The 22,274-nt window shown below is 39.9% G+C and overlaps 1 protein-coding gene across 1 annotated transcript in view; it reads left to right on the top strand.

The window, feature by feature from the left end:
- Positions 1 to 21,122, top strand: part of Ptn (pleiotrophin) — a 30,838-nt gene extending 9,716 nt beyond the window's left edge. The window contains exon 5 of the mRNA XM_013021550.1: positions 20,923 to 21,122. Within this exon, the coding sequence (XP_012877004.1) occupies positions 20,923 to 21,122 (200 nt within the window). The remainder of the gene's footprint in view (positions 1 to 20,922) is intronic.
- The last annotated feature ends 1,152 nt before the right edge of the window (positions 21,123 to 22,274 follow it).

Below are 22,274 nucleotides of genomic sequence, written 5' to 3'. Positions count from 1 at the left end.
TTTCCTTTGGCTTATAGAACCAAGTTGAGTTATATTAGAATAGCCTTAAGGCACCACTGTGATGCAGAAGCTTGCTAGATTTTAAGGCTAAGAGTAGGGCTGGGTCTCATTGACTACCTCCATTGATAACACACTCAGGTGTAACTATAGAGTGGATTTCCACTCTAAGACAAGCCAGTGATATCCTTGCCCCCAATATCCACTGTGGGAATAGAGAGGGTTCCTGGATATGACCCAAAAGAATGTCTCACAAGATAATAGATTTAGCAGCCTTCAATTGGAAAGCAGTCTTAGGAGATGGAATGAGGCAGGAGTTCAGTCTACTTTTAGGAACAAGTAGGCTCTGAGTACATATTTGTGTGATACATAGATGCTAGAAGGCTTTGCACATAAAATCCACCTAAGCCCAGTGGCAATTCCTGTGGCCATTTATGTAAAGTTTTCTCAAAATGGCAAAGTTATAGCTGGGTGCTGGTCACTCATACCTATAATCCTATCTACTCAGAAGGCTGATTGCTGAAGATCAAGAGGTGCCAGACAAGGCAGAAAAGTCCATGAGACTCTTACCGCCTGTTAATCAGAAAAAGAGTTGGAAGTAGAGGTGAGGCTAAAGTGTTAGAATGTCATCCTTGAGTGAATGAGACACCCTGAATTCAACCCCCAATACTGGCACACAGAAAGGTAGTAGAATTATAGATTTTTAAAAAAAATTTTAGTATGTTTTTATTGCAAAAATACTGTACAGAGAGGTTACAGTTACATGAGTAAGGTAATGAGTCCATTTCCTATCGAGCATTGTTACCTCCTCCTTTGTTTTTCCCCTATCATCCCTTCCCTCCCACCTCCCTAACTCCTCTGTCCTCCCCACAAGTGGTAAAGTTCGTTTTCAACATAGTGTCTTGTACATCTCATTGTTACAATGGGTCAACCTGTATCCTTATTTCAGTATTTTGTTATTTCCCTTCCTCTCCTCAAATTAGAAAAACGTATATACAATATGCAGGATACTGACATCAAATACAGTGAAAACAGGTGTTATACTATGGGGGAAGAACATAACAAAGAAACAAAAAAATCGCATAGTACATTTTAAATATGTTAAAAACAATAGCAAGAAAGAAAAAACCAGTTGTATCCCCATCTTGGGGTTCATTTTATTTAACATCATCTTATATGGTCATTTTGACCTTTTCTGCTTACCCTAAATTTATACTAGTTATTGCAAATCAGGGAAACCATGGGACCTATGTTTCTTTGGGCCTGGCTTACTTCACTTAATATAATTTTTTCCAAGTCTTTCCATTTCCTAACAAATGGGGCAATGCCATTCTTTCTGATGGAGGCATAGAATTCTAGTGTGTGTGTGTGTACCACATTTTCTTGATCCATTCATCTACTGAGGGGCATCTGGGTTGGTTCCATATCTTAGCTATGGTAAATAATTATAGATTATTTTTATGTCATTCAGGAAAGAATAAATCATCTGTGCTCTCTTATTTTAATTCCATAGAGGAAGATAATAGAGAGAAATAGGAAAACAATAGCTCTAACTGGACACTGGGACAGGAGTTGCTTGCCACTTAACTTAATTTGTATAGTTATTCTAGGTGGTAAGTTTCATCTCTCCTGATTTTTTTCCTAGGAAGACACAGGCTCAGAGTGGTGCAATGTCTTACAAGAAGTTGCACAGCTTTGTAGATACTAGGACCAGGGTTCTAATTTGCAGTCAGACAAACGACAAGGACCTACTGGCTTTTCAACTGCTTTGTGCAGCTGCTCTATTATAAACTTGTGAAACTTGTCAGGTATTTTTTTTTCCTGTGTAAAAGTATTAAATGGTACAGCTTCTGGAGGCATTGCCTATTCTCTGATCTAACCTTCATGTGACAAATGTGGACAGAGAATATCAATGAGGCAGCATAGCATGTCCACCCGGTTGTCCAGCTGTGAGTCTGTTCCAGGTTTTATTTTTGTTTGATAAAAATGTTGGGCCTTCTTGAAATGATATCTCAAAGGGACTTTTATTTTTTTATAGTAAAAGTAAAACCTCTTTTTTTTATTTCTTTATTTATATTTTGGGAAATAATACTAGGCTAGTTTGAAAATGACTTGCAGTGTGTGTGTGTGTATGTGTGTGTGTGTGTGTGTGTGTGTGTGTGTGTGTGTGTGTGTGTGTGTGTGTGTGTGTGTGTGTGTGTGTGTAACATACCCTTTAATTTTAGAATTGTGACTTGACTGCTACTGGTAACATTAAAAGACAGGAAACAGAAAAAGGTTACTATCTAGACTTTCCAGCAAGACACGGGAATTATTAAATATCCCACATAGATTGAAAATTTACCTTAACATTCATCCTGGTCCAGTTGGTGGCATGGCCTTTTCCAGTAGAAATGTCTTTCCTGCTGCTTAGTCAGTGTGGTACAGTTTCCATCCGTTCAGTTTCATTGACACTGGATATCACCCACCTAAGGATTTTCTCCTGTGGGAAAGCCACTGAATCCAAGGAGAGCTTTTTGCCGTTCATACCCATATTATATACCCAGGAGAAGACAGAGTAGTTGGACAGTAGTTGGTTCGCGTGTAGCTGTCCCAGGCATCTTGTCTTCATTGCTCTGAAGCAGATTATTGCTTGACCAATAGCTGACAACCAGAATTTGCAAGTGCTTAGCAAGAGTGTATTAGCAAATAGTTGTGTAGAAGACTCCGGTTTGCTTGCTTGCTTACTTTCTCTCTTCCTTCCTTTCTTTGTTTTCTTTCTTTCCTCTTTCATTCCCTCCTTTCTTTCTTTTACTCTCTCCTTTCTCTTTCTTCCTTCTTTTTTGAATAAGATGATGAATTTTAATTACTTAAGTTTAATTTACTTAATTAAGAAAACCTCATGTCTGTCTGGGTTTTTAGGTAGTTAAGCAAAAGGAGGTTAATTTGAGGTTATTATATAGTTCAAGGGCTCTCCAAGAGTGTCAGAGGATCTGGCTTGGATATTGCCAGGCCAGAAATAATTTAGCCAAAGACAATAGAGCCAAAAGAAGTTTCTAATCACAGCAAATGTGACTGATGTAGCAGAAATCCTTCTGCTGAAATGACCCACCACTCAGCACACCCAATGCAAAGAATCAAACCCTGGAAACACTACATTGTTCCTGCAGATCAGAAGCGGCTACCTCCTTTCTCCTCTGTATAGCCATTCTCTCTAAATCCGGCCCCCGCTATGTATTGTTCACTTGTTTCACTAGAATTTGTCTGTCTGCTAGGAAGTAGGTCACCCAGAAAGTCCTGCTGCAAGAGAGTCTGGGACATGTCTGTCTGGTTATCCAGACTTTTCTTCTAACACAGAATTAGTTCTCTCATCTTTGGGAGCCACCAGAATGATATGCCCCGTGGGGTTGGCTAATTGATTGGTGAAAAGGAGGGAAAGTTAGAAATAAAGGTTAGTCTATGCTGACATTTCTGTAGAGAACATCAGAGCAGAGAATGCCTATGGAGGTGAGTAACTGGGCTGTGGTTGTGTCTGTGTCTCAAGGGGCTGAGAATCAGCACACGATGGAATTAGAAGACAGAAAGGTTAAACAGGTCTTCTGGGGGGAGCCCTGGGCCTATAGCCAACCCAGTGGTCCACAAGCAGCTATTGGACGCCCACTGGTGGGCATATTACATAGCCAGGCTAGATCTGAGGTTGGGATTTGTATGAGAGGCTTCAGTGAACTCCCCCTGTGAGCTACAGATGTGACACTCCAATTCTCATCTTGGAGCATTCTAGAATTTTGACTTATTGGTCACAAGGCAGCCATTGGTTTCTGCTTTGTAAATACTTTGGTTCTGATAAGCATCACAGCATTCGTTGGCCTTTGAGCTGAAGGGCATTCTGGGAGAGGGAGAGGTAAGAGCATGTGAATGGATGTCTGGGTTGCAGGTAGTTCAAAGAGTAATCTCTTTGACCATTAAAATGAACACGGTGCATGAACAGTGTGCCCTAAGGTGCCACACCAAGACAATGTAGCCACATACACCAATCATTCATTAATCCAGGTTAGTACATTTGGTTGAGTTCCTCTCATGGGTGCAGGCCTATGGGACGCATTCCTATGCTTAAGAGAAAAACAGGCTCTCCCTTCCCTGTCTGTAATCATTCACATTCTACGACTATAAACCTCCCAGGAAAGCCTCGACTCCTTCTATTTTTCCCAGCTATTTTTGAAAGTTTTGTCATTCTCTTTTGGGCAGTTGCGTAGCCTTCTCCTAGATTTGATACTTATGCCTTCCTCTGTGTACAGGACATAGGTTTTGGTGACTGACTGTCAAATGACAAAGGGTTAGTCCCAGAATTTTCAATTGTTTCTCCACTACCACAATCCTTCAGTTAGTTCTTTTACAAATAAAAGAAGTTCTCTGACATTTCTGGCACTCTAAATACCCCTGAGGATGAGCTTGGTGACATGGTGTAGCTCTAATCCCGTTCCTTTTGCTCAGAATGAGCTGGGTTGTCTTCTGTTGATTTGAGTTGACAATGGATACCTCACAGCATCGTTGCTAGGATGAAGTGTTTGATAAATGTGTAGCACTTTCATGACTATTTGAGTTCTTTTTTTTTTTCCAAATGAATTTCTTAAGCCTCTCTTTAGACAATAAAAGAATGATGAGGGTTGTAACAGCAGTAGCTACAGTTAATTATTGAGATTGTTTTATGGTTTAGTACATTTCTCACACATGGCATCTATCACTGAATTTCTCAAGACTGTAAAATATTTACCACTATCCCCAGTTTTACAGATGAGGAAAGCGGGGCTTTAGAAAAGTTAGACTTGGGGTTTGAATTTTTACAGCTAAATAAACAGAGGGCCCAGGACTTCAATGCAAAGCAATTTGTTTCTAAATCTCCTACCTTATCCATTACTCCCTCCCCTGCATCTATTCATTGGAGGTATCACATTTCTTCATACAGGTATCAAGATAATGAATTTCAGACCTCTCTGAAAGCTTTGTAGGAGAGCGTGCTTATGAGCTGTCCTCATTGGACCCCAGCCTGATCTTTGCTCCACACACCCAGCTTCAGCTAACTCCCAGACTCCATGAGCTGACTACCTGGGCCATCATCTCTTAGGCATCTCTTTTTACTTATAGGTCTCACTCCTACTTCTATTATGTATGCTTTCTTCCTCTGTAAAGCCTGCATTGTTCAGTCAGCACATTTACTTGGGGCTGCGTGGCAGAGTTAGCATGAAAGATAAACTAATGATCTTGGCAAACTTAGTCAGAAGCAGGGCGAAGCAGGGGCATGTGTGTGGATGTAGCAGGCCCAGTGATAAATGCTCTAGCAGTGCAACAAAGAGACATTTGGCATTGTTCCTAATTTGCTCGTGTATTGATAAAATCCATTAGACGTCAACATTGAAGCACACATATGTTAAGTACTACCAGTAATAGACAAAATAATGTCCTTCCCTGTTAGCTCACAGTTCTGGTGATTGAGGGTCAACTGTGATGATAAGGGCAATTAATAGCAATTAAAATGATGAATGCATGGTATAATAAATGACAGTATAAACTAAACCAAGAGCTAGAGCCACCTGATGTGTTAGGGGAGTAATCACCAAATAGCTCTTTGAGAAGGTTGCTTTAAAACATGGTGGTAAAGACAGAGAAGAAGTTCGCTGTGTCTGTGTGGTGGGTGAAGCTAGGCAAAGTTCAAAGGCCCTGAAGCCAAAACCAAGTTTTTTATTTCCTCTGAAGAACTAGAAAGCAGAAATCAGTGGTAAGCTTTCTCCAGATATCCAGTCACAGATGATTTGAATCAAGAGGGGTTGACTCTAATGACACAGCCATAAGGCTGAGCTGAGAGTCCATTTCTCTCCCTAAGCTTGGAAACTGCATCCCAGAGGCTTTATCCATGAGAGGAACTCAACCAAATGTACTAACCTGGATGAATGAATGATGTATGTAGCTACATTGTCTTGGTCTAACACACCAGAGTATGTTATTCATGCATCATGTTCATTTTAGCAGTTAAAAGAAATTCACTGTGAAAAACCCAGAACCACTGGAAGGTGCCATTGGTGTGTCATGTCCATCTTATGTAAAGAACTACTGGTCCAGCCAGGCACCGGTGGCTCACACCTGTAATCCTAGCTACTCAGGAGGCTGAGATCTGAGGATTGTGGTTCAAACCCAGGCAGGAAAGTCCTTGAGACTTACCTCCAATAAACCACTAGAAAGCTGGAAGTGCCCTGTGGTTCAAGTGGTAGAGCACTCACCTTGAGCTGAAGAGTGCAGGGACAGCACCCAAGCCCAGAGTTCAAGCTCCATGACTGACCAAAATCCCCGCCCCCCAAACAAAAAAAAAATGGTCCTAATTTCTAGAGCAGATTTGAGAACTGGGAACAATCAATACTGGAGGGTTTGCTTTACATTGTCTGTCTACTTTCATTTCCCTGGGTAAATTCTACACTCGAAGGCTCATTAGCTGTGCACACAGACAACAGCTATATAATAATTAGTATTAAGGAAGGTAGAAAAATAGAGCAATGTACACACTAATTACCAACTGGCCTGAAGAACCTGTCTTCTTACTCCTCTGAATCTTTTGCTTTTCTCTCTCCTAACTTGAGAACTGAGGGTTTCTTCTGGTGTCTGATGGACCTATTGCCATTTATTAAGCATCCTTAAAGTATTTTGTATTTATTGTATATTTACGATATGACAGACATGATGCTCAGCTCTTAGCATCCAAAATCCTCACTGTGACAAAAGGACTTTGATTCACACTTTGCAGTCTAGGCACTGAGGTACTGAGGTTACAATTTCTTCTTTTTTTTTTTTGAGGTTACAATTTCTCCAAGGCCACCAGCTAGTGAATGACTAGATACAAACTTCCAGTCAGGCTGGTCAATTTCCAAAAGATTTTTTTCTGCTTCTCTTAGTGTTTCCCATACTGAGTGCTGTCAGAAGAGTCTCTTTCAAAAGTAATCATGGTTTGTTTTTCCATTTCACAGATAAGAACATAACTATTCCTAGATGCATGTTTGGAGTCATTTATGATTCAGTCTTAACAGGCAACTCCTGGCCAATGTTTGTCTTTGCATACTAATTTTGTTATTAAAGCCAGGTAACATTTAGTCCTATACTTTTCCAACTGGAGTCTTTTAAAAGGGGCTGCGTTGGTTGAAGTGAGAAAGAGAGGTACAAGCACAACATGCCTCCTCTCTGATCCTGAGATGCACCTAGATCTCAGGTCTTGCTGTCCTAGAACCAGCGCTGGGGGTGAGGGCCCTGGCTGTATCCCCGAGACACCACTCAGTACTGCCTCTGGGATCCTCCAGGGAACGCAGAACAGGCTGCTGCCGCTCAGGGCCCAGAGGCAGCTGAAAGAAAAACATAAAGACTTTTTCTAGAAGAGTAAACAATCTTCATACATGAGCCCATCAAAAACCCATAGGGCTAGAAACAGATACATTTTCCCCCCCCATGATATTCCACCCTATCCAGGCACCTAGGCAGGGCAAAGCCCAGAGATATTTACTCCAGGTTAAATCCTTCACAGCACTCTCTCTTGCAAAGGCTTTCAAAGTTATTTTCACTCTGCAGAAAATAGAAAATCATTCTTCACAGATCTACGCCTGGACACACAAGAGTAATCAATTCAGCTGCTGTGAAAGTTCCTGTCAAAAATACATAAAGGAGGCAGGGAGGGGAGCACTTTTCTGGTCTAGGCTTTGCTGCTGCTGGAGGTGCCTCACCAGTGTCTCTCCTGTCGAGCTGGGTGACGGGAAAATGCAACATGTTTGTGGGTGGAAGCCTGCTGCTGGCATGGTGTGGGGGGTGGAGGTGGGGCGTGACTCGACATATGGTCTTTAGAGTGGGCCACAAAAGAGAAAGGGCAGAGGCTTGTGCTGAGGAAGGAGAATCCAAGCATGAATTTATCATCTATGACTGCTTGCATACCCAGGTGTGCACACGTGTGTGTTAGTATAAGAATACGTGTAGCAGATATATAAGGATGATGTGAATGTATTCTGCGTGAATGTTCAGACTAGGCAATGATCTCAACACACCATGCTTTACCTCTCCTATAGAAAGTGAATGTACCCTAAAGAGATGAAGAAATGTACAGGAATCTCAGTTGCTTACTCTAAAGAAGAGAAATGGAGAGGCAGGAGGAAAAAGAGGCTGCAGTGTTATAGAGAAGAATCATGGGATTCTAGAACTTTACCTTGCCTTTGTATTACTGTGTATGTTCCATTGTTACTAGTACCATTACATATGATATATTTCAGCTATCATTTAATATTACCATTGTTTATTACCATTGTTTATTACTGACATCCATTACAGTTGCTTTGGATAATAACTGACATGAGTAGGGACCTTAATTTCACTTTATTGGCTTATAGAATAATTTCTTATCCCTCCATTAAACCTGTATATCCACATCTATATAATTCACTAGCATGTTCAGAGCTGAATTTTCCCCTATGGTAAGATGTAGCCAAGAGATGAGCCATCGCCCAAAGGTTAAGAGGAACACAATGGCGGCTCCTGAAAATGTGCAGCCATGTTTAGTAGAGATTGGAGATGCTTAGTTCAGATATGTTAGTAGAGATGGCAGAGCTGCCTATACTTCTATTCACATATACTTGATAGAAAGCAAATGCAGAGGGTGGAAAGTTGATTACAAGTGGGTGCTATTGTCATAAAACAGAGTTAATGAGCCAAAAGGCAGGTGAACACTGAAGAAAAGGATAGGTATGAAGACAGAGAAAGTATAGTTTGTACTGGGTAGCATGGAGGGATCCTGTGCACACATGCATGTGAGTGTGTTGCACGTTTCCCATAATGCTCTCAGAAGTATGTACATGGAGCAAGTGGTACTACCCCATAAGAAACTGAGCTATTTCTATAAATAACACAGGTAGTATAATTTTAAGAGTATTATTCTCGAGTTTTAAACAGATTTTTCTGAAGGTACAGTTCCACAGTTTGTGTCCATATATGTATCTACATATATGATATACATATATGTAGATACATATATATTTACATATGTATGTATAGTTTGAATGTATAGTTTGACTAGTTTAATTGGAAACATGATGAGTAGCTCTGCATTAGCAATCCTGGCTAACTCATTCCAGGTTCTAAGTGATCTTGGTGCTGTTTAGGTTGCAAGACTTACTGTGTGACATTGGTGCACAGTGAGTTCCTGTGATTCACTGAACCAGCCTTCCGCAGGTGAACTTGTAGTGGTCTCAGTAAGGTGACTCTAACATCTTTGTCCAAGGACTTCTATGGCCTGCAAATCTTCAGAATCCATGCTGAATATGTTTTCTGTCTCAAGAAATGAATTTTTACCTCTCAGAAAGAGCAAATCTCTTGTTTCTTCTCTTATTAATAGTTGCATTGCTTTAATGACCCAAAGCCACTTGACATCAGCAGCAAACAGAGGCTGACTCAAAATCAGGCTTTCTTCAATCATTTTATCATTTTAATTTTCCTGTCAGTTTTCTGTATACACAGCTAAGGAAATGAGAGAGAGACACACACAGAGAAAGAGAGGGAGAGACAGAGAGAGAGAAACCGAGTTTGTTCCAGAAATTCTCAACTCTTATAGTGCTTGCAAAAGCATCCCTCTTCGAAGTCTTCAAAATCAACTTTTAAATTGATGTCATTCTCAAGGCCAGCTTCTGACTACATTTCTTCCAGATTTTCTCAGTATAGAAAATGGGACTCAATGTTTATTTGTGGCAACTTAGGTAACAATCCTATTCTTAAAGCAATGTGAATAAATGGAAAATAGATGACACAGGCTGTTTGATGACTTGCCTTTTGAGAGCCAGGATTTTTGAGAGCTAGGATTTCACATACATTGCTGATAAGAATTTAGATTAGAACTTCCTTCCAATAAATAAACTTGCCAGTTCCTATCTGGAGCTTCAAACATGTTCTACTCTCTGATCCAGTAAATCTTCTTTTAACAATCTACACTGAGGCAAAATTTAAACATACACTTTTTTGCAAGCAAAGAAATACCATTACGTCATTATTTGTAGTAACAAAATTTGAGAGCAATTCAAATAACCTACAGAAAAGGGAAGATTACAAGAAAATGGGATAGAATGATGAAAGAATACTACTCAGTCATATTTTAAAGTAAGTGTAATTGTATGAAAAACAGATGCAATTAAACTTGCATCATACAATTCTATTATTGTCAATATATTTTTAATTAAAGCCACAGAAGAAAATGTAAATAGAATCTGCCATTAAACATACTGTGGCTATATTTGGAAATCGTGCAAAATTTCTGTCCATGTATGTGTATATTTTTGTTATATATGTGAGCCTAATTATAATACCATTAAAACCAAAATAGTAGCTTATACTTTTAAAAAGAATAACTTAGGAGAAATTATATTTTTCCCCCTCTACCTACATCGTAAGTAAGTTTTTTTTTCCTCCCTAGAAATTCATTCTCTTTTACGTCATTGTACATCTGTAATGCAGTAGTAAATTAGCATCAAGAAAAAAGGCCTGGTGCCAGTGTCTCACTCCTTTAATCCTAGCTACTCAGGAAGCTGAGTTCTGAGGTTCACACACACACTTCAAAGCCAGCCCAGGCAGAAAAGTCCATGAGACTGATCTCCAATAAACCACTAGAAAACCGGAAGTGGCGTTGTGGCTCAAGTGGTAGAGTGCTTGCCTTGAGCTGAAGAGTGCAGGGACAGTACCCAGGCAGAGTTCAAGCCCCACGACTGACAAAAAAAAGGCTTTAAAACTATAAAATAGCAGCCACCGACCTTTGATCTTTAATATAAATATACGTACAATTTTAAAAAACACACATAGAATAGTCTTGGAAACTTTACTTGTTGTAATCTCAACTCTTTGAAGACAGAATCTTCTTTAGTTCACCATTATATCCAAGCAGCTAGGTAGGGGTTTCTGGTACATAACAGAAGTGGAGTACCTATTTGCTCACTGAATAAATGAATGTTTTGGAGACAGTTGTGGTAAGATGGGATCTCAAAGGTCCTAATAGCCCATTAAACTTTCAGTGTCCCTCTGAGGATGGAATAGGGTCATTGTCACTGGTTTATAAGGAACAAATATAGAATGCGTGATTTTCCCCACATCAATTCTCTAAGTTGGACTTGAGTGTCTGTCAGATCCTGACCAAACTTCCTTAGGGAGCCAAAGAGCTGCTGTGGCCCTTGTTCCTTCTTGTCCATTCAACCTCAGTTTTCTATTCAGAATGAAAAAGCAAGTGAGTTAGAATTATATTAATTCCTCCTCATCCCTCTCCTGTCAGTAGGTTTTAGGCACCAATACCATTACCTTGGCTACATTTTTTTAATGTTTTTTATTGTGAAAATACTGTAAGAGGGGTTACAATTACATGAGCAAGGTAATGAGTGCATTTCTTATTAAGCATTGTTGCCTCCTCCTTTGTTTTTCCCCTACCATCCCTGCCCTCCCATCTCCATGACTACACTATCCCTCTGTTCCCCCCACCAAAGTTGTAAAGTTCGTTTTTCAACATAGCATCTTGTATATCTCATTGTTGCAATGGGTCCGCACATATCCCTATTTAAACAATTTGTTTTTTCCCTTTCCTTCCCCAAATTATACCAACATTAAATACAGTGAAAACTGGAGTTTTGAGTCCTTTCAGAGAATGTTGTAGAGAGGAGACTTCAGATCCTTTTGATTCACAGCAATAAGGAAGAGTCTGAATCTTTATAGTATTTTTTCTTAGGAAAGTCTCACAACCTTGAAGACACTTTCAAGTGTATGTTAAAACAAGCTGCTGCTATTCAAGCAGTACAAAGCAGTACAAAGGGGTGTGCGTGTGCATGTGTGTGTGTGCGTGCACGTGCGCGTGCACCTGTCCATATGTGCCAGTCTTAGAGCTTGACCTATAGGCTTTGGCACTGTCCCTGAGCTTTTTTTGCTCTAGCACTTGAGCCAAACCTCCACTTTCAGCTGATTGGTAGTTAGTTGGAGATCAGAGTTTCACAGACTTTCCTACCCATGCTGGCTTTGAACCACAATCCTAAGGTCACAGCATCCAAAGGAGCTAGGATTACTGGCGTGAGACCCAGCAATACTATGTTTTTGTACAATACTATCCTCTGCTAGGCCTGTATCCCAAGGATTAGGAGAACAGTTCCCATCAACTCAAAATCCGGCTGAAGGTTTGCATACCCACATAGTTAATCCATAACAAGAGTGTTGTTTGATTTGGGGGCAGTGAAGTCCCCAGAAGCAGCATGGGAGGAACAAAACCAGTCAGTCTCAGCCAGGCACTCTGCTCTTCCATTCTGACAGTGGGTTATTTCCCACTTGCTTTCCTGTCTGCTTCACAGCCTTAACTTAGGTGGGGCTGAGTGACATGTAGCCTGGGGAATTATTTAATGTGTGTCATGTGACTTGACTTGGCTTTGTTCAGCATGAAATAAGGTACCTGCTGTTTCAAATCATTGTTGGGGTCCTGCTGACTCTTAATAACTTTGTCCAGTAGCCATTACAGGGCTCTATTTTAAAGCATTTGTCTTTACCAAATGCTCTGGGCCAATTCCTGACCCTCATGCTCATAGCAAACATTTATCTCACTGTAACCTTGAAAGGCTACTAAAATGGAGGATTTGTTTTACCTACAGAATTAATTCAGGCCTCTGTTCCAACCATAAGAAAAAAAATGTTAAGGAATCTATATATAAAACAAAACCAAACAACCCCACCCCCACCCCAAACCCTGACCATGCCTGGATTCCCAGCTAATTAGGAGTCAGAGGATGGAGGATCATGAGTTTAAGGCCAGCCTGAGCAAAGATAGTAATGACTTATCCCTAAAAAAAAAACCAACAAAAAAAAAAACTCGGGCTGAGATGGTGTATGAGGCCCTGGGCTCAATTCCTTAGCACCACATAAGCAAAAAAAGTCAGAAGTGGCACTGTGGCTCAAGTGGTAGAGCACCAGCCTTGAGCTGAAGAGCTGAGGGCCAGCGCCCAGACCCAGAGTTCAAGCCCTATTGACTGACAAAAAAAAATACAACACTGGAGTCATGGATCAAAAGATAAAGCACTTGCCAAGCAAGCGTGATGCCCTCAAACCAATCTTTGGTATTGCAGAACAAAATGAAACACCAAAACAAAAACTTGTGTGTGTGATGCATATTATATTCATGTATGTGTTTGTGTTTTCCTTAAAATACATATTTTTAAAGAGAGATTAAAGTATAACAAGTATGAGATTGAATGTATAGCCTTGGCTTTCTTTGAGAAATGCTGTTTTTCCATATACTAATGAGCCTTTCCCATCCAAAGTTTCATCTATCCAGTCTGTATGCAACAAAAATTTCATAAACTCTTTCATGTATCACTCACTGAAGATACAGATTCAAGAGACACAAAGGCTATTTCTCCTCATTAAGGGGAAAATACACATTAACTAGAGACATGATTAACAGTTCAAGTTTGATTTTAGAAAAGCAATGAGTCACAGTGGAGTGTCTCTGCATGGTACTTGTTTAGTCTGAGAGTTCTGTGAAGGCTTACACTGAGGATGTAGAAGTTAGCTAAAGTTTCAAGGACAAGTCTGGTTAGGTAAGCAAAATTTAGATAGGAGAAAAGACATCCAGACAGAAAGGAGACTAAAACCTAAGTGAAGAAAATTCAAGAAGCCTACATGAAGATTATAGACAAGACCTGTTTTTGTCATCCTGCACATTTATTCCACCAAACATTCCTATGCACACAGCACTGTGCTAGGGACTGAGGTATAAGAGGAGTAGAAAATCTGACCTCTCATAGCCTAAGTTCTAGTGGCAATTGCAATACTAGGCCAAAGCACATAACATGCATGCATAGAAACATCACAATGAAAACCCTTACTATGCCAGTTAAAAACTTAAATACAACTATTTGGCAAAATTAGAAGGGAAGGGCTGGGAAGGTGGCTCAGTGGAAGATTGCTTGCCTTGCATGCATGAGGCCTGGGTTCGATTCCTCAGCACCACATATGCAGAAAAAGCCAGAGTGGCGCTATGACTCAAGTGGTAGAGCAGTAGCCTTGAGCTGAAGAGCTCAGGCCCAGATTTCAGGCCCCACAACTGACATAAAACAAAAAACAAAAACAAAAATTAGAAGGGATTTTAGGGTCCTGGAGGAAAGGAACGAGTCCCATACTAACTGAAGGTCAAGCAGAGCTTTTATTTTGCACCAAGCATCAAGAATGAGACTGACCAGTCAGGGCTGTCTCAAAAGACAGCAACCCTCCCCAGCCTCACAGGCTAACTTTTATGGGGCTCAGGCCATGTGGTCCAGCCCGGCCACAGCAGATGGCCAATAAAATTGTAACACACAGAAAGATCACACAGTCATGTTAGGCCACATGCAGGTGATAAATGGAATAGCCATTTGGCCTATAGTAGCTGATTTAGCCTACAACTCTGGTCAAATTTGGCATGTAGGTGAGGTTTACGATCTCTGGTGGTCTGGAGGCTGCTTGCGTGCTCTTTACTGAATGGACGCTTCCCCTGGCCTGCCTTACCTGGGCTCTGTTATCTCGAACTAACAGGCCATATTTTACTGGTTTCCTGGGATTGTTTCCTGGGTTAGTTCATTTAAGCTGAGTTAGCTTCTGGGGGGGGGGGCGGTCCATCTGAATTTAACTAGGATGGTGTCACCCTAGCTAGTCAGCTTCTCTGGAGGGAGTAGTCAATCTGAGTTTAACCAAGATGGAGTCACCCTGACTAAGTAGGCCCTTACAGGGAAATAGTTATCTAATAAGGGAAGTAAAGGGAAAAGCTTCTCACTTAAACCATGTAATCAGGATATTACAAGTAGTGTCCAAGTTGGAATGTGAGGGATGGGAAGGATTGAAGGAGGAAAGCAGTAGTGGAAGGTCACTGGATGCAGGTGTAGGTTTGTGTCCCTCCTTTTAGAGGGACACTTCACTTAGGGTCCTTGACTTCCACTCCAGAGTAATGATTTCTGGACAAGTCACATTGGTAAGAAAACTTGGCAGGGCTTTATTGAGTAGTAAGCAAGCGAGCGGGCAGGCAGGCAGGCAAGGAGACAATCAGGCAAACAGAAACGCAGCAGAGTTACACTCTAACAGAGTGTGGGTGTTCTAAAGGAGAGACATAGGGACAGAGACACACAGCTTCTTGGTTTTAGGGGTATTTATATGGTAACGGCAGGGGGTCTGACTTTAAAGTTATGCGAAGATAGGTATTTTATCTTTGTTCTAATTACTCCTGATGTTTCACTTCCTGGGTTTCTGGATGTTTTGAGCATTTCTTCCAGGTAAGAATGCATCCTGCCATAAAACAGATGCTTATCCTGGAGATAAGGAAGGCATCCTGTTGGCTACATTTTGGGTAGGAGGTTGCTTCTCGCAGGAAGCATACATCCTGCCAGACAAATGTTAATTCTGGGGGTGAGAAATGCATCTCTCAGGATGGAATGCATCCTGTTGTCTTTCTTTGAAGCTGCAAAGATAGTGCTTCTGTGCTTCTAAGTAACAGTGTTTCTGAGTGGCCTTCATCAGGCCTCATTTCCCTCAATTCATCTTTCCTCATTTTCCCCTAAAGAACTTTGGTTCCTTAATCTTAAGGGAAGTAGATGGATGAGTATCTCCTGCAATTGCCTTCAGCTTGAGTTTTTGAATTCCTGGCAGTTGTTTACTGTGCCTCGCTTTCCCTAGGTTACTGTGTGTCAAAAGCATGGGTGGGTTACAGGATGAATGAGTAGGTTTGAAGGCTAAAACCTCTGGAGAATAAGACAGAAGGGCAAGGGAAATAGAAGTAAATCACAGACACAAAGGTTGAGATTAAAAGGAGGTGTTTTGTTTGTGTCTCTTCTTCTTCCTCCTCCTCCTTCATCTTTTTTGTCGGTTGTAGGGCTTGAATTCTGGGTCTGCACACTGACCCTCAGCTCTTCAGCTCAAGGCGAGCACTCTACCACTTGAGCCACAGCGCCACTTCTGGTTTTCTGGTGGTTTATTGGAGATGAGTCTCAGACTTTCCTGCTCAGGCTGGCTTTGAAACACAATCCTCAGATCTCAGTCTCCTAAGTAGTTAGAATTACAGGCGTGCTGGCCTGTGTCTCTTTCTTTACCTGCTACATGAAAGGGTTGAACTAAGTTCTTTCTTTTTTTTTTGAACTAAGTTCTTTCTAGACCATAGATTTCATTACTCTATTTGAATTCGAAAGGTAGACTAGGTCAAAAACCTTAGTTAGAAAATTCTAACATTAAAAAAAGTTCTAAGGTCAAAGCACTAACAAAGTTCCCTTTCTCACTGAAACCTTCATTAAAATCAGAAAAAAATGTGATTTTGATCCAAAGCAACACCACCGACACAATTTTTTTTCTATTTGTAAAAATTCAACAACTTAGTTATGTGAGCAATCAAGCTGCTCTCATAAACACAAGTACTTATGTCTTTGCACTGATTTTTTTTTTCTGAAGCGTTCTCATTTTTCACTTTAGACTGAATAGGAGTAGACCTCAGATCTGTTATGTTTGTAAAATGCCACTTATGTTTGAAGCATACATTGCAGTTATGCAAACTGAAGGGACAAGTGTGTACTATTCTGGCATTTGGTAAGTTGTTCATTAATGAAGAAGGAAGAAGTCTCAAGCTCAGGTAACAGAAAGCAGGTGTGCTCTCATCCTTACCAAGGAGAATTTGAGTGCTCTATATAGTTGTTGTTTTTTTTTTGTCGGTCGTGGGGCTTGAACTCTGGGCCTGGGCGTTGTCCCTCAGCTCTTCAACTCAAGGCGAGCGCTCTACCACTTGAGCCACAGTGCCACTCCAAGGAGAATTTGAGACTCCCATTTTCAAAGTGTTCATGGAGATGGAAAACCTACATGAGCTACATAATGTAGTATATAGTGTTCAAAATAATTTCAAGTTTCATGAAATAAATATATGCAAGGCACCTAAATACTCTGGCGCCCATTTGGACCTAGGTAGGCAATCGAGACATGATAGAGCAAGCGTGAAAACACTGCCACAATATCCATTGTGCTAGTTGAGCTAAGAGAAATGCAAGTTATATTTAAATTGATATTCTAGATTGTTCCCTGAGGATGTATATATAGCTATTGCTTAAAATCTTAGCCAAAGATTAGGGATTACTATATGTCTTAATATTGCCTAAATTAATGGACCTTGCAATTATATAGATTTGAACTTGGAAATTCTGCCATCTCCTTTAATGGGATGAACAGGGTTTCAAAAACTGCTGGCCTATTTGCATACAGTGCCTCTTTAAAGCCTGCATAAAGGGAGCTGGGACAGATGAACTGAACACAAATACTACTTTACTTAGTGTGAAATGGACTTTGGAGGTGATGAGAATACAAATGCAGATACGCAAGTTCCTAGCTTTACTTCTGTTTCATATTGGACATGTACAATATCAGATCTTACCATTGCCCCTGGGGTAATGTCGGTGACAGTTCTTAGAACTCAGTGAACAATGCCATAATCTCTTTTGGCATAATCTCTGTCTTTTCGCAATGCATCCTGTAGTCCATCTGTCTTGGTGATTGAAATTCAGAAGCATTTTAATTATACAGAGAAATGGTCTGTTCTAGGTCTAGGATCACACCAATGATAACTCGGCATCTTTATCAAGTGTGTACTGTTTTACAATGTTCTGTTTTTAGTAGATTTCATACAGCGCACTTAATCTGTGAATTAATGCTATGGTTGATATCCTATGTTGTGGTACTGTTTAGATGCTCAATTAAAAGTGAATAATCTGAGAAGCAGGGCTGTGTCTCAAGTGGTAGAGTGCTTACTTTAGCAAGCATGAGGCACTTAATTCAACCCTTAGGACTGCGGGGCAAGAGGGGGGGAGGAAGGAAAAAAGAGATTAACTAATCTGAATCACAAATGTACTTATTACCTTTTCTGAGTCTCATATTAACTTATTGATGGTGTATGTGAGGATGTGAACCGAGTCTGCCTCCAGAATCAGTTCTTAACCAGCAAGATTCTGCCACTTCTGCATACCAAATGGGCAATGCAGCTTAGAGATGATTAGAAAATGTCCTTTTATCCCCTAGCCTAGTGAGTCTGACCATCTACTCTTTGGAGGCAAAGTAGATTTTCTACTGCATTCTACATGTAGGAAAATCAAGAAAGCAAGATGATTGACTGGATAAAGATGGAGTCTTTGTGTGAATTTTCATGATTCTGAGATGAACTCACATTGGTACCTTCAATTTACTTCACGCAGGACTGGGTGTCCCCTTGTTCAATGTTTCAGACTGACTATATGCAGTTCATAGCTGGTCATTTCTATGTAAATAGCTTGTTGGATATATAAGCTGGATATATAAGATCCAGAGCAGAATTGCTTTGGAATTATTTGCTCAGAAAAAAATGTAAATGTTAATAAAGGACCGCAAGAACCAATGAGGCTAATTAAAGTTGCTATAATTTTCCTTTGAGCAAAGAACTGGCCAATATTCTTACTCTTCTGTCTACTGTGTGTTTTCTACACAATTCCAACCCCAAGATTTTGTCTATCCAAATGTGGCAACCAGTAAGATAAGAGGTTTGTAGATAACACAAACAGGAAGCCTACTTTGGAAACCACATTCTCAGCCAAACAAACACATACATATATATATACACACACATATCACATGTCTCTCAATTTACCACGAAAACCACCAAGAGCAAGCAATGGGTCTCCATTTTATCTTTTACATCCTGGCCCATGATCAGAAAAGTGGCTTTCTCTCTGTGCAGATTAGCAGTTTAATGTTTTTTTTTTCTTTCTCTCTTTTTTTTTTTAACCACAGCAGAATCTAAGAAGAAGAAAAAGGAAGGCAAGAAACAGGAGAAGATGATGGATTGAGAGGGCCACCTTCAGCGGAGCACAGAGCAAGATCTGTTAACCATTGCATTTATACCTACTGTAGGCTTTTTATTTGAAACTATCTCTAGCTTAAGTACACAATAGGTAAAAACAAAGAGGAAAGAAAACTTTGTAGTAGTGTTTTAAAAATGTATACCATAGTAGCACTAGGGGCTTATTCTAAGGGACGGTAATACTATTTAGGAAGTTGACTTCTAGTACATGATACATGATAGACAATGAGGTAAGTTTTTTGAAGCTATATGATATTTCACATTTACATTTTTTTACATTTTGTTCTTTTTTGACAACAATTTAAATGTTACGACCATGTAAACTACTTCTCATTAGATTTTTTTCCCCCACCTAGACTTTTTTTTCCCCACTTGTGGAAAAAAAAATATATAGGCTAAACACAATAGCAATACAATGTAATCACTCTATGTGAGGAAACGATTCTTGTTTCTGCCCATGGATTTTAAACAAATGAGTCAGCAAAATGTATGAGGACAGGGGAGCAGAGCCATGACCTAGTACAATGTCAATGCCATTGCTTTTGTTTTTCAAGCAAACCATTAAAGCAGGAAATTATTTCACTTTGGCAGAAATGTTTGCTCTCTTGATGAAATTTTTTTTTCCATCTGAGGAAAAAAGTGCTAGGAAAATAAATCAATGTGATGCTGAATAAAAGGTGCTTTGTGTTCAATAATTGGATACTGTAACTCTTCTTTTGTTAACGACAGAGTAAGAATTTAAAACACAACTGGTTAAATCATCCTTGATCACAAATGGTACATAACTTTTTTTTTGAGGGAATGGGGTACTTTGTAGAGGATGAGTATTCTTAATTCAAAATGCCAAGCCTGAAATGCCTAAAAAACTGAAAACAAAGCAAAACAAAACAAAACAAATCAAAACTGTAAGGACAGACAGAACACTACAGTGGAAAATTCCACCCTGATCTCATGTGATGGATGTGGATGTATTACAAATAATGTTGTATAGAGTTACTGTTGGGATATCAGGGATATAGGAAAGATAAATGAAATCAGTGTTTAGAGTTAGACCCCATCTTCAAGAATGGGTGCATCATTTATTGTGAATGTACAAACATTCTAAAAAAACTTTTTTGAACACTCCCAAACATTTTAGGTAAGGGATACTTAATCAGTGTCAGTACTTAGTACTACTGTAATTCCACAAAAATCCCAAAGGGACAGGACAATGTTCTTCTTTTATTGAATGTACTTTTGGCCAAATAGCACACAAATCAGGATCTCAGCAACAAAATACAAAAGGGTAGTTTGTACTTACTTTCATGAACCAAGAAATCCCACTCTATTAGATACTGTAAGTACCATTTGCACAACTCCTTATCTACTAGACAGTAGACACAGTTTTTAAAGAATCTATGCTTCTACTATTCAGAGAAATAATATCTCAGAAGATTGGCTGAGATTATCTTTGAAGACTTACTCTTGACATAATCACTTCTAATTCTAAGGTGGTAAGACTCAGTAAGTCCATATTCAAAAGTGATTACATCTGGGCGCTGGTGGTTCACACCTGTAATCCTAGCTACTCTGGAGGCTGAGATCTGAGGATCTCAGTTCAAAGCCAGCCCAGGCAGGAAAGTCTGTGAAACTCTTATCTCCAGTAAACCACCAGAAAACTGGAAGTAGCACTGTAGCTCAAGTGATAGAGCACTAGCCTTGAGCTGAAGAGCTGAGGGACAGTGCTCAGGCCCAGAGTTCAAGCCCCATGAATGACCAAAAAAAAAAAAAGTGATTGCATCCACAGATTCTGGGATAGTTATAAAGTCGATAATTACATAATGGCTCGATGAGGTACCCGGAGGGTTTTGGCAAGTAAACTACTTTAGCCATTTAATGTAAGAATCAACCCAAGGTAGAAATGCTGGGAGTCTATCTTTACCACAAAGCAGAATAAATAAATGCTGGATAAACATACACTGCTGTTTAATAAAATCAGAGTTCCTTATAAAGTGCAAATGACAGACACATGAATAGTAAAGATGGCCCTTTTATAGGCCGACCTGAAAGGGGAAAAGTATTCATGAAGATGGATGGAAAAGATGAAAGGGAAATTTGTGTCTTAAGTGGAATGTTGACAGCAAAGTTCCAAAACGTTGGAATGATGGAAGAGTCCGCAGCAAATTTTATAAGACTCTTGGCTAATGTAGCTACTCCATCATCATTTAGCCAGAAACAGCAGCCCATGAATCAGTAATGAATTAAGGTGAACTAGAACAAACTCTCCCCAGGGAAAAACAGGCCTGTAAATAACCATGCATTCTTTATGCAGGAGGCCTGGCAGAAAGCCACAAAGGCTAGGGATTTCTGCTGGTTTCACTATGATTCTTAGCAAACCATGTAACAATTCCCCAATTCTCTCTTAAAATAAGGTTGGAATACTAATCTCCCTTGCACAGGGTGTAAAATGCAACTTTCTTTAAATTTTGAGAAGTATTTTAACTCAGTCTCAGAGCTTTGAACATCTTGTTGAGTAACCCAGAAACACTGAAACATAAATACATTTTAAAGAAAAAAAAAAACCAGCTCCTCAAATCATTGATTCTCACAAAGAGGAAACAACCAACCAACCACAGAAAATCAGACTGTATTTCCCCATGCTCGGAGTTGTCTGACTGCTGCTCTCCAGTTCATTAGGCCATGAGTATGAGAAGGGAAATGTAAAGAAGTGACTTGTATTTTTTTCACACACTTAGACAGAAGGTAAGCTTTTCATCCACTAATTAATTGGTAGTGTGCAAAGCAACCTGGTCAAAACCTTGATCAAAATAACCAGTGACTACAAATGTCCCTGCTGTCCGTGTCTCTAACCCTTGAGCTGTCCAGTTTATATGGAAACCTTCATCTTGCCATACATGTGGGTTATCAAGAAGAGGACGTTGGATAAAGACTCTGTAACCCTCTATACTCCTGGAATATATACACCTCTGGAATATACATTCCTTCCTCACATCTGTTACCATGGTTAGAGTGGACTTTTACTCAACTGGGTGGGTAGAAATAGCCTACCTGCCAAAACTGAAATGATTTCATTTAAGTCTTAGGAAAGGGTAGGTTCCAGTCCTTTCTCTGTATCCAGGACAGTTACTTCTTTAAGAGTATAAGATTTTTTTCCCCCATAATATTTAACTCTTGGTTTCATAATGTTGAAAGTCTGGAATAGTCTTTTTTTAGATGAAGAACACAGGTTCCCATGTTTCCAAAGGTCCTGAATGAGCTGGAGGTATGGATTAAGTGGTAGTGTGCTTGCCCTATGAAGCACAGATCCTGAGTTCAACCTTTTCTTTATCTAAAAAAGAGAATATTTTAAAGTAGTTCCTCAATATAAAAAAAATACTGCTTTAGCAGC

This window comes from Dipodomys ordii, unplaced genomic scaffold (genome assembly GCF_000151885.1).
Source record: "Dipodomys ordii isolate 6190 unplaced genomic scaffold, Dord_2.0 Scaffold56, whole genome shotgun sequence".
Classification (NCBI taxonomy): Eukaryota; Metazoa; Chordata; class Mammalia; order Rodentia; family Heteromyidae; genus Dipodomys; species Dipodomys ordii.
The sequence above is the reverse complement of the archived record's forward strand: the minus strand, read 5'-3'. Positions and strand labels throughout refer to the sequence as shown.